At 36.2% G+C, this 17463-nt stretch overlaps 1 protein-coding gene across 3 annotated transcripts in view; it reads right to left on the reverse strand.

The window, feature by feature from the left end:
- Positions 1-17463, reverse strand: part of SRBD1 (S1 RNA binding domain 1) — a 137860-nt gene that overhangs the window by 96900 nt on the left and 23497 nt on the right. For all 3 annotated transcript variants that reach the window (XM_062571923.1, XM_062571922.1, XM_062571921.1), the window contains 5 exons: positions 15845-15948; positions 10651-10758; positions 3156-3313; positions 1801-1891; positions 464-571 (listed from right to left, as the gene is read on the reverse strand). In XM_062571923.1, coding sequence (XP_062427907.1) covers positions 464-571; positions 1801-1891; positions 3156-3313; positions 10651-10758; positions 15845-15948 — 569 coding nt within the window. The remainder of the gene's footprint in view (positions 1-463; positions 572-1800; positions 1892-3155; positions 3314-10650; positions 10759-15844; positions 15949-17463) is intronic.

Raw genomic sequence — 17463 nt, forward strand, 5'->3', positions numbered from 1 at the left:
AGACATAACAAGATAAATACCTTCACAACTTTCAACTTTCTGCTGGGTGTTAAAATATTTACTCACAGAACTCTTTCTACCCAGAGGATTAGCAAACATTCCGTACCAGAGACGATGCAAGCATTAACATTTGTGTTTAAATCTCATTGATCAGGAAGTAAAACACAGTGCAAACAAGCCCTTGGCATAGGTTTCAGCTGCTAGGCTGGCAGTCTCTGTTACATGGTAATGGCAACAGAGTGAACACGAAGAAGAGGAATTCAGTGAGTGTTTCTTACTGACTCAGAGAACTACCTTCTTGCTCCAAAGAGCTATGGCCATTTTCCCTTGGGTAGAAGGATGAGTCAGTGTGACTCAGCAAAAAAAGATGAGATGACAGAACCACTTCAAAAATTATATTTAAAAATACCTGTTAAGTTAAAAGATGAAGAGATGAGTATCACAGAAAGCAAAGCAATCTTACCAGTAAACGACGTCCAACGGCGCAAAATATTTCTTCATAATGAGGTCAGCAAAGTAAGCTTCTGTTTCTCTGCAGGCCGTACCATTGCCAATCACAATAGTGCTACAGCTTTGCACAGTTTTTTTTTTTTTAAAAAAAAAAAAAAAAAAAGTTATTCTTTAATTTTTTTTTTTTTTTTTTTTTTTTTACAGGGAGTTTTTTGATACACAATAATTTTGATCTACAATTACTTTGCATAATACAAGGCTTATCTTTATTAAGAACATATGCCTCAGGAAGATCTTCGAAACTCACAAAGAGTAGCATATTTACTGGAAACTAGGTTGATTTAAAAAATAAAAATGAAATAATAATAATAATAATAAAAGAAATCAAGCCCAATGGTGGGGAGGGAGTTGCAAGACTAGTGATATCACATTGTGTTTAACAGGTCTTAAGTATGACAGTTCAAGAGGTGAAGCAATATTTTCACTCATTTGCGATAGAACTGAACAGTGGGCAACACAGGCAGGAAAAACAAAAATGATGATTGATGTTCATAACAGAAAGGTAATGTATTCACAGTCCTCAAGCCCTTTTAACTTTGTATTTCCTTCAACCATTGTAAGTCAAAAAAAAGGGCAGAAGCCCAAGCAATCAGAATTTCATTTCCTTAATAGGAATATCATGTTTTGCAACAGCCTGCAACGTTACTCTCTCTGAACGGCCCCAACACAGCCAACAAGCCACCAAACCTAATGTTTAAAGACAAACCAGACTGTATACTATGGCAGTTAAACAGCTAATTCAGTGTATCAGCTGTCTGTCCACAGGAGATCCCAAAACAACTAACTACAATAACCCAGTCGTCATGCTGGCCCCATTTGTGAGTCAGTCCAGAGCTCTATGTGGGCAAGACTTCCTTCGCTTAATACAACTCTTCTGAAGCTAAATGTAGCTTTTCAAACAGGTGAGCACTAGTCAGCGATTTTATTTGGGAAGGGGGGCAAGGCCATGAAATGAGGGGCCAAATCTATTCCTGAGCTGAATGTTAATTTCTACATCTTAAAATTAAATGGTTCAACAGAATTTTATGGACATGCATTCATATCATGCAGCTTTAGTCACAGTCATTCTCTGATTTCAAATGCTTCTAACAGATACATAGCGTAAAAGCATGAACACAGACTGAAAGAAAAATAAGCCGAGCTACATAGGAAAAAGAAAAAGAAAAAAAAGTAATTCCAGTTAAATCAGTAGAACTGTGATTATCCACCAAAAAGGATAATTTTGATATAGTGAAGATTTCTATTAGATTTATTAAGAATGAATAATAAGTGAAAGCTTCCTTAACATACTTGTATTGTAGAAGATGCCTCTTTATCTTCTCAGCTTCACGAAATCCTTGACCAGAGTGCAAGTAGACGACATCAGTATGTAGTATTTGACCTAGAACAATCAAAGGCAGAGTCACTGACAAAAATAGAGATCCAAAAGCTATTTCCTATTTCCTGTTGAACTACTAAAGTAATTTGATGATTCACAAAGAAAGGTTTTTAATAAGCCATCCTTTCCTTCCATTTTTACATCTTATTATAAAAATAATTATAGTGGGTGGAGGACAGAAATGCTTTGGCTGCCAGAGCAAAATTGAATTAACACATTTTCCATGTCCCTGAAGACTTATCCACATAACAAATAAAGAGCATCTAGTCACATTAGGCAAATAAAACATACCATATAATCAAAGAGAAAAACAGCAATTTACTGAAAAAGACTTATTGCTACAGCCTTATACACTTTACAGATCCATTAAAGAGAGATGAAAATTAAGAATCCAGGTTTAGACTTGCAATCCAGAAGCCAGAACTCCAACGCCAGCTCTTGACATAATGACTTCTATCAAATTTGGAAACAACTTGGTATTAACTGACATTGATAACTCACGGTACTAGCTCAAGTGTGAGCCGCCATTTCAAGCTAATAACCATTTACTTTACCTTTATTAGCATGCCAGCACATGCAAATAACAAAGCTTCCTCTCCCTGCTAGGTGGGCATATTCTCAGAGAACAGGCAAAGACAAAATATGAAGGGGAAAAAAGAAATCCTTTTCTCTCAAGTATACAGAGGTATCTTCAGATCAGACTAGGGTGCACTGGCAAGGCTTTGTTCTATATCTGTCTTAAAAATCAAACCTAAAAGAAGTTCTGCAAATAGTTTTTCTGTCTGCTTACACTAACACACGACTAAAAGAAAGGAGTGAATTTAAAAAGTGTCCAGATACTTTAAAAAGTGTCCAGTGTGAGATACTACTCATGGGAAAAAAAAGCTAAGTTATAGCAAGTATTTACATTCAAATTTTTTGTTAATCAAATAATCAAAAAAAAAAAAAAGAAAAAAGAAAGATAGGTGTGCTCTTTGCTGACCACTAAGAAGCACAATTACTCGAACCTGTACTCAGGATGGCAGAGAGGATTAGGATTAACGTCTACTTCAGAAAAGGGTAAAAAATACCAAAAGGGACATTGGAAATTTAACCTTATGCCTGAAGAATGGAATTTGCATGACAGGATACGTGGAAAAAAAATCCTTAGCAAAATAATAATAATAATCTAATAAAAAGCAAGTTTTGCAGCAACTAATCTTTTACAGTAATTGAATATATTTAACAGTCCTTTCAAACCAAAAGAATATTCAGAATTGACACTTACTGGTTGGTGAAATAATAGCCAACTTGCAGCCATGTTTGTAGCCAGGATCTACTCCCATCAAAGTACGACCCCTAACAGGGCTGGTCAGAAGCAACTGCCGAAGATTTCTTCCAAACATCATCACAGACTCTTTCTCTGCATCAGATGTTAACTTTGATCTTAGAAGAATGAAAGCAGAAAACATTTTTCCTCCATTTAGTTTTCAAACACATTTTTGAATTGTTCCAAAGTTGTAAGTTTTTTCCAATAGGTCTTCATTACCTTTAAATAAACATTGCACTTTCAATGAAGTTTCTGACACTTTTTTTTTAAAAAAAGGAACAATTATATGGCCATGTCATTCTAGTTCTAAGAAAGTAGGTGAATATTTTAAGTATAGTACAAATACCAGTAAGTCTTATAAAAGCATGCACACATACCAACTTTAACAGAAACATTCACCCATTATAATTTTGAGTGAAGAGCAATTTCCCATGAAAGTTTGTATCTACTTGCAAAGAAAGCTGGGTTTGAAAAAGGCATGAGTTGAATTCATCATAGTTTCCCAGTTTCAGAGAAAAATCACAACTCAGATGATGAATGATCATTTAGGCCAGAAATGGACTAGAAAGAAACTGGAAGGGTCTACCCAATTAATTGCTTACACCCTATGACTCATGAGATATCAAGTCTGGTCTATGAAATATTTAGCCAGCATAACTGAAGTCTGCTGATCTGATGTCGCTCTGTGACAGTATTCTTCTTGCTAAATAAAACACAAACCAGAAAGTTCACAAGTTCATGATATTCCCCATCTTTCTCTTTTTCATCTTTTCCAACAGAAAGAATGGAAGCGAGTCAGTGCACCAAGGACTGACTTGGGTGACTATTAACACTGTGCAGTAAGCAGTCTCATTTATGTGAGACAAATCACAGTCTTCTTAAGTGAAGGTGTACAAGATGCATGATGTCTTAGTTGTCAAAAGTGGCCAGTGAGAGAATGACTGGTAAGGACAAGTATTTTTGTCACTATATGACTTTCATATAAGAAAGCAAAATTGAAAAGGTATGGGACATAAATATTCTTCATCATATGTTTTGGGGTTTTGTGTATGCTCTCCCCTGCTGCACCTCCACACCAGATATTCCTTTCCATTTCCAACTGCATTCCATAACGGATAACTAGAATAATTAGGCAAGCAAGAGTAGTCATAACTTTAACACCATCCATACCACTCCTTTCCTTTTATCCATCACTGGAAGGAGTGGACATCTTAAGATGTGAGAAAATTCAATAGTTTGAGTTGAGTGTGCCAAAGATCCAGTCATATACTCAGCTCAGCTCTATCTCATTGCACAGTGGAACTGAGGAATCTGTTAGTCCTCATTAGCTCTCATTGCCAAAATAGACGAGAGATCCTCTTGACAATCTATGGTAAATGGTCTGTGTCTCCGACCTCTTCGCCATTCACATTTTTGGGTACACAGCCATGGGTTCAGAAAGACAGGCTGCTGTCATCAGTGAGTTTCTGTGAGTTTGAAAGCATTTTATGTGCAGCTGGTTCTATGGATTCCCTCACAGCCAGTCCATTGTGCCCATTCTGAAGGTCAGAGCAGCCAAGGAGAAGAAAAAATATTTTAAAGAAACAAGCAAACAGAAGAATGAATTAAAAAAAAAAAACACACACACAACAGGCTTCAGGACATATGGAGAAGCAGTACATTAGAAACTTTATCCCTTTATCCTCTCTGTCCCAAACTACAACCTCCCCCCACCACAAGTGTGCTAATTTCGGTGCTCATTTCAGTTTCATGATATCTTGTTAATGCTCAGTCAGTTGTTCTTTCCCACACATTACTTGTAGAGCATTTTCTAAGGAAGCGTGCAAAAGGAGAAGAATCCTCCTTACCCTCACCCCCCACCATGTTGTTTCTGTACCTGTGTATACTAAATTAACACAAATACTATTTGGAGCTAGATGGTGAATGGTAAACATTCATTCCAAGACTCCCTAGAAATTCAGATGTCCTCTCAGCACAAAAGAACTGATGCTCTGGGTATCACTAGCACTACAAACAATATTGGAATGGCTGTGCTAGTTTAGAGAAGTGGTCTCTCTATCCCAGTGTCGTCTCCAACCATGGCTACAATTAGCTCTCTAGGGAACAGGAATAACAGCACTAGCATACCTGTCCTATAATCTTATCCTAGCCTCCAACTATTTTCAGATCTCACAACAGATCTCTTGTCCAACTATTCGTTCAGTCTCCCACTGAATCCAACATGCACTTCCTGCATCCACAAAGTCCTTTAGCAAAAGCCCTACTGGTTCATCACAAACCAAGTGAAGAGTTGTCTCCTTTTGGTTGGAAGCCAATTCCTTTTAATTTCATTTGATGGACCTCTGAGTTCTTTTTTTATTGGAAAAAATGTAAAAGATTTATCCTCAGAAACCTTATACCACTCATCATACAAGTCTTTTCTTTTCCAAGCTGAAGACTGTAAGTCTTGTCAACCCTTCACCCAGAAACCATTTCACACTGTGTTCATTACCCTTTCCCCTTCTCTGGGACTTTTATAGTATTAACACATTTTTTTGCGATAAGAGGACCAGAACTGTACATAATATTCAAAATACAGGCAGATTGTATCATTGGTTCCATTTTTATCTCTATTCCTTTCCTAAATAACCTTAACATTTTATCTTCTGAACACCTAACACTTTGGAGCTACCTTCCATAGCACTGAAATCTTTTTCCTGAGAGCAGGGCAGCTCAGAGCTCATAGTTTTCCATGTAAAATTTCCATGTTTTCTCACAAGCATCAATTTACAGCTATCTCCACTGAATTTCAGTTGCCATTTCATTGCCTGGTTATCCAGTTTTGCAGCATTCTCCTGTAATGCTTCACAGTCTGCTCATTCCAAACCACAAAACCTTCTTCTTCCATAGACAGTCCAGAGATACGGACTGGAGGTGGTTGGCTGAATTCAAGCCCATGCAGTTAGCATAGTAATTTGAGGTCATTTGTGAGAAACTAGAAAAGACTAAAGCAAATATTTAAGCCTCATAGTCATATGGACCATCTACATATATGCACAACAAAGGTTCAACGAGCAGCATGTGTGTGGAAATAAGCTTGTAAGTGGCCTGTAACCAAGAATGGTTGAACACTCTTGGACTGGAGACTTTGTACAGAGACAGAGCCCAAATTCTACCTTTCATCTCTCCCTGAAATATAGGCTCCCTACGGCCAAAAGGCCAAGCCTTCCCACATTGGAAATTCACGTCAGTCCACCTGTTAAGGGGGTCTTGTGTAGGAATTAAATTTGCCTCTAAACACACGCTATTAGTTACATGCGCCTTATGGAAGTCATGTTTAAAATTGGCACGGATATACAGAAACTTTTACAGTAACAGGAAATGTTACTGAAAGTGCCAGGTGCGTGGGGGGAACATAACAAATGTCCTTGCTATTACATAATATCCTGCCTTTTTAATTTTAAATATAGACCTCTTCTCTCTAACTGCCTCTCACTCAACGCTCGAATCAATGACATGATCTACCGTCCCAAGTACTGGCCCTTAATTCTAAGTTTTGGATAGTCATTTGATCCTTGAACAAATATCAAGCTACTTTGGGCAATGTAATATCCTTTTCTTTTTCAGCACACCACTGGTTTCAACCAAATGGCAAGATGCCCAGCTTTGTGTTTTTCCAATTTCTGACGATTCTCATTAATATTATGAGGATACAAGGCAAAGAAGGATAGTAGTCCTCCTCTTTAAACATAACAGCAATAATTATTTTGCAAAACATAAGAAAGCTCCACACTACTCAGTTGCTACATCATGAAGAGTACTGACGAATTCACAATTTCAAGCCCTTCCCTTAGAATCTCAGAAGAGCTCAGGCATCAGATCACTAATAGCCATATTTCATTAAAAACAAATAACCTAATGATCTATTATTTTCTGTATGCACTGTTAGAAGATTCAGTTTTCAAACTGAGATTTAGAACTCCTGACTTCCATATACAATCTGAGAGGCAATACTTTCCACGGAAAAATGTCTGCAAACTAGCTTCAGGTGCAAAACAAGATATACAGAGAAATGTTTGTATCTCTGAAGACAAAGAAAGTATTCCCTTTGAGAAAGCATGGAAAATTAGGAAAGGATTATCCATTAAAAAAAAAAGTTCATGCCACATCACTTGTATCAAGTCCTGTTGGAATTATTCCATGCAGTACTGCAACAAAATAAAATGTATTCCAAAGTGCCAAAAGCAACACTAGACATTATTATACCAGATATGAGAAATAATGGTATCCGGCAGAGAGTGGAAGAAAGGAAATTAAACAATAAATAAGGTAACTGTCTTGCTGGCAAGTTTTATCCTTTTGATCACCAGAGTTTCTAAAGGTACTCTTGGAAACTTTCAGCTCCAACATTTAATAATTAAAAAAAACGGGAGAGGGGCTGGAAACACTAATGCTAAAAGATGATATTAAGTACTTTAGCAGCCCTTTGCTAATATTCCTAAGAATCAGCTTTCGTTGGAAGAGGAGAAAGAATAAAAGAAGCATAAGGGTTAAGTGGTCACAGGCCAGGAATACTACTGGCAGGTGTTTTGCATTCCTCTCCATTGGAGATCTGTTTCAAGGCTCATCCCACATCACTTCATTTCTGGGCTTTTCCTAACCAGATACTGCCCATCATGACAAGTCATCACAGAGTAAAACATAAGCAGCCATCCAGTCCTCAGAACAGGCAGCAAGCTTTGTTTTCTTTTCCTTTGAGCTCTGTATTCTTTTCATTTGCAAGCTACATCCAGGAAGGAAGGGAAAAGGCACTTCAAAACAAAACAAAAAACAAACACTCTCCCCCCCCCCCCCCCCCGAACACTCTGTAATAATCTTCCACTGCACCAACCCCTCAATGCTATACAAAACACTCATTTAAAAAAAATTTTGAATTCAAAGAAATGGAAGATGTCGGCCAAAATAGACTTGTGATAGAAACCATGAAGCAAAAAGCATGAGAAAAGAAGCTTGAAGAACCCTTATGTTACAGTTCCCTTCTTCCTGATGAAGCCAAACACCACAAAAAAGGGAAGCCTCTCTAAGATCTTGACTCTTAGAAGCCTACAAATGACAACTGCTTTCACACACATTTGATAGAAGCCAACACTTGGACTCACTGTAATGAGACGTCCAGCATTCTGGCCAAGCAGCGGACACAGCATCACTTAGGTAGCTACGTACCGTACTAAGGTCACAAAGAGGAGTGATCTCAACACTTTCGAAATCACTGAAATTCATGATAGCTAAAACCAGCTTCACCACAAGGTGACTAGCCAAGTGAGTTGAAGCACTCACACTTCCAAAGTAATGTACAAACAGAACATATTGTCGTGAAGCAACCCAAAAGCCATCAGAGGCATCTGCTATTCAAAATTTTAGCTGTCACTTCCTTTCAGAGTAGAAAAGTGCCCAGCCAACCATGTTCATGAAAACAAGTACCAGGAACACTATTCTTCAGTTGAGCAGAAACTTAAGAGGACAGCCACACAGGTATCTTTCAGATCAGCACATCTACCAAGTAAGTCAGATGTAAGAACTACATTTCAGAATGCTATTGCTGATTGTATATAATTAATAATTTCAATAACCAACACAAGTCATTTCAACATTTCTGATCCAAGAAACCAGGTCTCTTTGAAAAAGTCCATTTGAACTCCGTCAAAATAGGTTTTAAAATTTAGATCAGGTACCAGGACACTTTGCCCAAAGCTAATATTTTAATGTTTCGGGAAGCTTCTCTTCTACTCATAACAGAAGAATCACACCATCAATACTGTTAGCCAGCCTCACAAAGCTCTTGCCAGATGTTCTGGGAAAGAAAAAGGCCTCTTCTTACCTAAGAAGGAACACAGTTAATTTCTCATTAGATACTAAGATTAATTTAGAGCGGTAGGAAAAAAAAAAAAAAAGACAAGACAGACAAGTAAGATTTAGCAGAACTATGCTTTTGGCTGGCTATTCTCTCAGTGGAAGATCTTGCTACTTTTCTCCTCTCAGCTTTTGGTATGAAATATGGGAAGTGCTGCCATATTACAGCACATTACCAGGCCAATTTTTAGGGCTAGTTTTATAGCACCATGTTTTCCTTTTAATGACATTTAATGGAAGATTCATCTAGACGTCCCCTAGAGAAAACATGCTCCCTCAGCATATGTAAAGGAATTAAGCTAGCTCATTTCTCATAAGAAATGTACTAACAGTATTATTTCCATTTCAGAGAAGATAGATCTTCAGTGTAAGGTTTGAAGTGTTTCAGCTAAAGCCATATAATAAACCAAGAACATACCCAAGGTTCTTTTCCAGGAGCCTCTTTTCCTAGAATTTCTTAGCCATTGGCTACCTAGTTGAACAAGGAAAAGCCCTTATCTTGTCACAATACAAAGAAACCTGACTAGTGCATATGAAGCCCTGCCAGGGTAAACAATAAATGGTAGCTTTTTGCTCCTCACAAGGGGACTAGCCATAAAGAAAACTTCAGATGCAAATTAAGCCTGACACAATATCTCATTAGAGGATAACGCTTTTAGAAAGTAGATTTTCTGCCATATTCGATTATTTCATAAAGCAGTATATGTTTAACTCCTGTACTTCACCATGCAAATGCACTATTTTATGCTCCTTCGACACCGAGTTTTAAATTCTCTTTAAATTTAAAACAATAGTAAACATCTTACATGCGACACTATCTAATGACATTGTTACTACATTCTCACTAGAAATAAGATTACTGAATTCTCTAGAGCCATTACAGTATCCTTGGAATACTATCAGACTAACATTAGGACTATTATGTTTATCACAAAATGGAGATGACAAATACGAGGGACACTTTCAGCCACAGCAGTTGCTTTGCCAGTTCCTTTCAGACAGGCAGAAGGAATGGAGTCAGAACAAGGCCACTGACAGTATTCTTGCAGTGACATGAGCAGATCTTGGGAAAATTCAGTGACATAATGGTTAATGCTAATACAAAGATAATGATGCAATTCTATTATGGTAATGTAACTCTAAACTGTACCTCATTAGGTAAAAGTACTGTCAACAGTACATGAACTCAAATATCTCTTCTTCAGTAGCCAGAGGTCAGGTATGTGTCTCTGGCAAGTAATGCAGAAAAGGTGGAATATGGATTGCACAGGTGGGGAAGGAGAGCGCATTTATATATATGGAGATATATGGGAATTTATATCCTAAAAATAACATACAAACTTGTTATTCTATAGCTTCATAGAAATCATTTCTTTATCTCAGTGTGAACTGGATAGGACCATAAATGAGATCAATAGTACCAAGACTAAGCAGTTCATTTATTCTGAAAACACACATTCTGAAAAACATACTGATGTTTTCAAATGTATGAAATATTCTAATAAAAGGCAGAGAATGGTTAAGAAATCAATAGCATGAAAATCAGCATTCATTCTGCACTTACCTGAATTCTCTACAGAGGAGAGGATATACAAGGCGCTTATATGCATCCTCTACTGAATTCTGTAGTATCCTCATTAACTCTGGTTTTACAAAGTGTTTTGGTCTCCATCTGAATATGAACAGAAAAAATATATATATATTCAGCACATACGCAAGAACTCAAGATAAAAAGGGAATTTTCCAAAAACCCTTCTACATAGAGTGTTACAAATTAATGTTCCATAAAGAGCAGAATTACTACAGCTTTTATGCAATTAAAGTCATAACTTCAATAGTGAACAGAATCAGACACTAATGTGGTAAATGTTTTACTGTCAGACAAGATCTTTTTTTTAGGTATTAAAACTCAAATCATGTTTTATGTTTTACAGAAAATATTAGAATAGATTAAATTTTACTCTTTACTTAGAGAAGTCAAAACTTATTACAACTGAATGAAGAAGTTGGTTCCATATTACCATTACATTTGTCTTGTTTAGTCATTTTTTTTAGGTGTCAAGGAATAGCAAACATCTTCTACCAATGTCACTACAGAATGGCAACTGTGTCCAGACAAAAATTTCAATGCTAAAGTGCAAGTAATGAAACACAATCCAAATTTCATTTGGAATGCTCTGAGTGACTCAGTTCAAAATGACAATAAAACCTATCAATTTTGCAGTAGTATTTTTTCAAAAAACAAAACCAGTTTGCACATTACTTTTCTCATTCACCTGTTACAGATATATTTGAAGTATAAATAATATTCTAGTAAAAGGCAAAACAAAACCAAAAAATATCAAACTCAGCATTTTTTAAGCCAAAGGCTTTTGAGCAGTCCCTTCTTTAAGGAGAATGTGCACAGCGGTCAGGGCAACAATGACAGTTACTTCAAATTTTGTCCTCGGTTTCAAAGCTCCTGGAATGCAGATCCTGGATACACACTGCATTAACCTTTTTCTCTTTGTCAGTGTTACTATGGGGGGAAAAAAAAGTTCCCTAAACAATGACAACTGAATCACTCAGCCTGTCTACCCAGCCAGTGAGAAGGGAGAGGGGTGGAAGGGACACAGTCAGATGTGTTGTACTCAAATAGCATAAAGACTATGAACATTTTCTACTGAAGTCCAGCTGTTTGTATATTTAAAAAAAAAAAAAATACTGAAAACATCCATGCTTTTCTTCATTTGGTGTCTTTTTTTCCTAAGCTTAGGTGATATACATACATACATATGGAGAGGAGTGGGGGCTGTGCTTGCTCTTCCTCCCTCCCTACCCTACCCACCAGCCCTCCTTCCTGGTTTTAAAAAAAAAGTCCAGCTAACTTCTGTAAGGCTTTTTTAAAATGAATTATGGCCATCTGAAAATGTGCAGATGTGTAGGCCCAGGCAGAAACAGGGCTGAATTTGAATTTCATTCTTGGCTTGTTTATTCATACTCAACTCAGAAATAATGCAAATTCTAAACTGCTCCTACTCAGACAGCTTTACAGCTGTTTAAGTGGATCTATAATTGTGTGTAACCCCTTTTACTTTTCTAAGTGTCTCCACATATACTAATTGAGAAGTTTGTGATCAAGTCAACACTGCGTTAATGCATATGGACATGGGAGCTGAATTAAGCTTACCATTCAGTTTTACAACTTCCGGAGTATTGAGTGCTCAGCCATATGACCTCATCACTTCTAAGACCTTTTGCCAATAGTTCTATTACACCTGTTTGTAATTGGAGACTTTTCCCATACATATTAAAACTGGCAAAGGATTTAATTCCCCTTATTGCCACATAATCCTGTAAACATGAAATTTCTACAGGTGTTAAACATGACTAAATTCTTCCCAGGAAGCAGGGAGGTACAAATATAGATAGCTACAAATTTGGAAAGCTGTTTCCCCTCTCTCTCTTCCATCCTTTAAAGCTAGTTAACAAACCTTTTCTCAGAAAGTAGGTTGTCACAGCAGTTATTTGTACTACTTGCCTATATACAACTAAAAGTGATTCAAGCAAAATCCTGCTAGAAATCCTCTAAGCACTACAAAACTAACTCTAGACATATCACAAAGTTAAGAATATCCAAATAGTAAGTTCAATTCATAGCAAATATTGTATTTTTAATGATTAAAATAATACAGGTTATTAGATTTCATTTTCCTTTCCAAAACTCTTTAAAAGTGCAGAAATATTTATATGAATCCCTATTTAGAAAAGCTTCCTTAAAGTAGTATCATCTTACTACGCTCAGCCCTCTATAAACACATGCTCAGAACATGGACCATGATAAACATAAGTGGCTTTGTATACTAATACATCTCAAAGGGTGTATTATATTATACATCATCAACAGAATTTATGCCGCCCAGATTAAAAACAAGTATTAATTAGTGACTGTTCTAGGAAGGGTACAGCTAGTCATTTAGATCTGAATTACATAAAGCAGAGCTTTCATTTATTTTCCTCCAAGGTATTTTATGAAAGTTATACAAAATTGCTAGTCATGTACAAAACATTCCTTATAAGGCTTATAATACAGACTTTACACAAGATCTGAAAATTCTGTCCAGAACTGCTGTGAAGTCATTTTTTAGGATACATTCCCACTTTGAAAAATTCACCCCTCTTCCGAAGGAAGAACTCCAAGCTGTCTTTACTCTTAAAACCAGCCAAACAGTACCTCTTCTGGCTGTTTCTCACTGTTCTTTTCTCCATGTCCCAGTTCACAATTAGATATTCGAGACCATGGCAGTCCTAGTGCTAACAGAGTTACATACGCTGTCAAACCACAGGGATGCCATTTTCTGGAAAAAAATAGATTTTATCCCAATCTAAGGTGTCAGATTAAAAAATAAGTATTCTTCCTGAGTTTTCAGCACAATCCTGAATTACAATTAATGCTACTAACAGACATAAGATATATACTGAACTTGCAAGGAAAACACAAGTCTTCTTAGAGGGCAGCTACACGGAGTTCAAAACAATAACAAAGAATTCTAGGTTTCAAAACCCCGTTTCCATTCAGTAGCATTTAATGCTAAAAAAAAAAAATGCCCCAGGAGAACAATTAAACGTTAGCATATCTGTTACTAATTCAATAGGAGTAGGTGATATCGTCTTGTGGCTAGAATACTGGCCAAACTCTCTAGCTAGGTGATATTTCTGGTTCTGCAACTAATTTTCTGTTTGACCCTGAGCAAATTAGTTAATACCTTCCTCAAGTTTCAAACTCCTGGTCCCAAGCAAATATTCTCAACCTTCTGTTCTACCCAGTAAGCCAACACAATAAAAATAATCCTTGGCAGTTATTTCCAAGCTTCTAAAGCAGAATCCATGCTCAGTAGGAAATATTTGTCAATTTGGTAACACTGGCGTCAGCCATTTAACAAGCAAGATCAGAATTTGTCATGGACGTTAATGTACCAAGATGTACTAAAATGATTCCTTTTGAAATTTTTTGGTGGGGGAAGAGCTGCCCCCAAATAGTAAAACCTATAAGCATATATAGCCTCATGAATGCTAAGTATTAATAAAGAGTTCCATTTCCAAGGTCAATATCCTTTTTATTCAAGATGACTCACAAAAGTGTAATCAACAAAAATTATCTCAATTTATATCCCACTTTCATTTGTGTAGCACTGACAAGCTGTTCCAATAGCTGTGGTTCGTAGTGCTTCCAAATTCTGTCATGGATGCAGTAAAAGCAAGACTGATGGATATTTCCTGCCTACAGGATATACATGTTGGGGAGGAGGGGGGTGAGAGGGAAGGGAAGGGAAGGAAATGTTCTATTACATACACTAAAATTTAAATGAAACTTAAAATGCATTTATGAATCCTGCTACTTCCCTGAAAGTATTTTACTGTTACACCCAGATCATACTATTCTATTTGGCCAAGGAATGTTTTAATTCTTTCAGGGCTCCCACACCAGAAGCAGATCTATTAATTTTTTGCAGAGAAGAGTTACATTTTTAAAATATATTGCTTTCTTGGAATTGGTGAAGGAGGAAAATATGTGTTAAAATAGCATCATAGTATAGAATTTCAATGTGACAGAAAAACATTTATTCTCAACTTCTTTCTTCCCCTGGTTAATTAAATTTTAAGATGCAAATGTAAGGATTTAAGATATTCTCAAAGCAACACCCAATATCTCAATTTATTGGAAAAGAGAAATCCATCTTTTACCCGTGCAAACAAAATACATGAAGTTTGGATAATAGTGTTCTACAAAGGGGACCAGAATCCAGTTTGCAATCAGAAGACTACTATACTGAACAAAATACTGAACTAAACCTATACTTACACCTAACATCTTGCAACAAAATTTCAAAGAGCTTTGCAACACTAAACAGTCCTTAGTACAAGCTTAAAAAAAACAACTTGCCAGAGCAAATCAGTAAGAAATAGAATTAGCCAGTATTTGCAGCTCAGTTTTCCGATATAACCAGAGATCACAACACACAAATTCAGCTCACTATATACACACACATATATATACACACACACACGCATATATATTCATATATACGTATATATAAAGATGAGAATTGTGGGCTGAAGACAGTCATACTTATGTTTACCTCGTAAAACTTTTTTTTTTTTTTTTTTAAGAAAGAAAACAGATCAATGAATGCAATTCTGTGCATTTGTGAAACTCAAAGTTATACACTTAAGAACTCTAACATATTACGTTTTGGACTTGTGTGTGTGTGGGGGGGGGGGTGTCCTAAATTCTATTGGAAATGACAATGCTTTTTCAATTTTATCTCATGTTTTGAAGTTTGTCACCTTTAATAACCACTAATCAGATACATAGAAGTATTTTTAGAATCTAAAAATACATTCTATTCCAGTTTACAAACTCTTCTTGTTAATGACTACTGCACGCAATGCATATTGTAAATTCAAAATCTATCTACATTTCATCAAGCCTTTACACATTTTTAAAAGCTCATTTGATTGAAGAACAGGGCCAGTATTCCCAAACATGGCCAAAAGCATCATTTTTTTTAGAACAATGCTGCAGCAGGTGGAAATACAGAACAGGAATGAACCACTCACTGATTTCATCTTATCTAATAAATATTTGTTTAAATTATTCTTAATGTAACAAGACATATGAGGTATGTTTCAGCATGTAGCTGTTCATACTGGATGGAGCGGGAGGGTGGAAGGACACGAGGAAAAGGATTTCTGCAAGAATATGTATCTATGCAGACCTTTCATTGACACACCACCAACGGAATTCATTCTTCACCCCGTCAGGAATGCTGACCTTCACTGTCAGGATCTTCAGATTTTCCCCTCGGTTAATGGCCAGAATCTGAGTGCAAACATAAATGGCAGAGACAGATGACACACAAAATATCCAAAAGATAAACTTATCAACATTTGTGTACGCGCTTGCTTGACATTCTGTAGCAAATCACAATTGGTGGTATAGTAAATCAGTTCACAAAGTCCTAGGATGTACAGATAACATCCACAATTTAAACACAGATTAAATCATGCTGTAGCAGAACATGGCATACATTTTCCCTGCAGTCTGCAATCCCAAGATCCAGTTTATCTTACACACAAGTCAGCATGAATTTAGTTGCTGGAATAACCTTATTTAATAACCCAAATTAAAATTCAAGAAATTAATTGAAAAGTGATTCCAATCATAACTAGAGATCACAAAGCGAGAAAGTTTCTTCTGTGCTTCAGGCTTCACTTTGCTTCCCAAGAGCAAATCCAAATTTAAAAATCAATTATTCATCAGAACATGTGACACTATGGTAATCAGCTTAATTTGTAAGAGGATGAGTTCTTGATTATTTAAACCTAGTTCATAAACAACTGAAAAGTATCGTAGACAGGTCTTTAAATTAATATTAATACTCCAGCCTTAAAATGTATGCACATCTTTCTGGCACAGTCTTGTGGGTACAAATGCATATTCATGAGCTAAACACAAATCTGGTTGCACAAGTGCTGTCTGCATTGAAAGTTCTATTTTAAATGGACATCTGTGACTACACATTTAAAATCAAGATCACAGTACAAATGGTAGATAATGAGAGTTCCCTATTAGTTTAATCTCACTATGAAAACAATGAACATTCACTTAAAGCAGACCTTATAATATTCACTAAAAAGATAAAGTCACTGACAGCTTTAAGAAAGAGAATAAAAGTTAGAAACAGCTACCAATAAAATAATACAGGTTTTTAGATTTAATTTTCCTTTCCAAAATTCTTTAAAGTGCAGAAATCATTAAAAAACTGCTAAAAGTTGATATTCCTATATTACTGCACGTTGCTGTATGTAACAGGCCCTAAGCACTGTCACAACAGAGCATTCTGTGTCAATCATGAACTTTAATTCAATCACTAGCTAACTCAGACATGTCACATATGTTAAATACAATGGCTTAAAATGACTCCAGGACATAGTACCAATTTATATTCCTCAGCTTTACTGCTCTTGTGACATACCAAGCCTGACATATCATTGAACAACAAAGCTAATAATAAAAATTGCATGTGAAATATTATAGCATCAGGTACCTTCATTGCCAAAGCAAATGTTTTCATGCAGAGATTAGGAAGACATATTTTAACAAATCAAATGCTTTCATGTTTATTCTGATTTTATTAAAAGAAAAAAAAAAGCTAAATGTCAAGCTAAAATGAAATCAAAATGATGCTCAGGAATAAGAATATATCTGACAGAATTATGCTGTCATCATTCACCACACTGTTAGTGGGGTCAATATTTGCATCACATTTTATTTACAAGCAGCTACAACTTGGCCTGTAGAATGTTTCATGCAGCCGACCTTAAAATAGCTGTA

Source organism: Rhea pennata, chromosome 3 (genome assembly GCF_028389875.1).
Source record: "Rhea pennata isolate bPtePen1 chromosome 3, bPtePen1.pri, whole genome shotgun sequence".
NCBI lineage: Eukaryota > Metazoa > Chordata > Aves > Rheiformes > Rheidae > Rhea > Rhea pennata.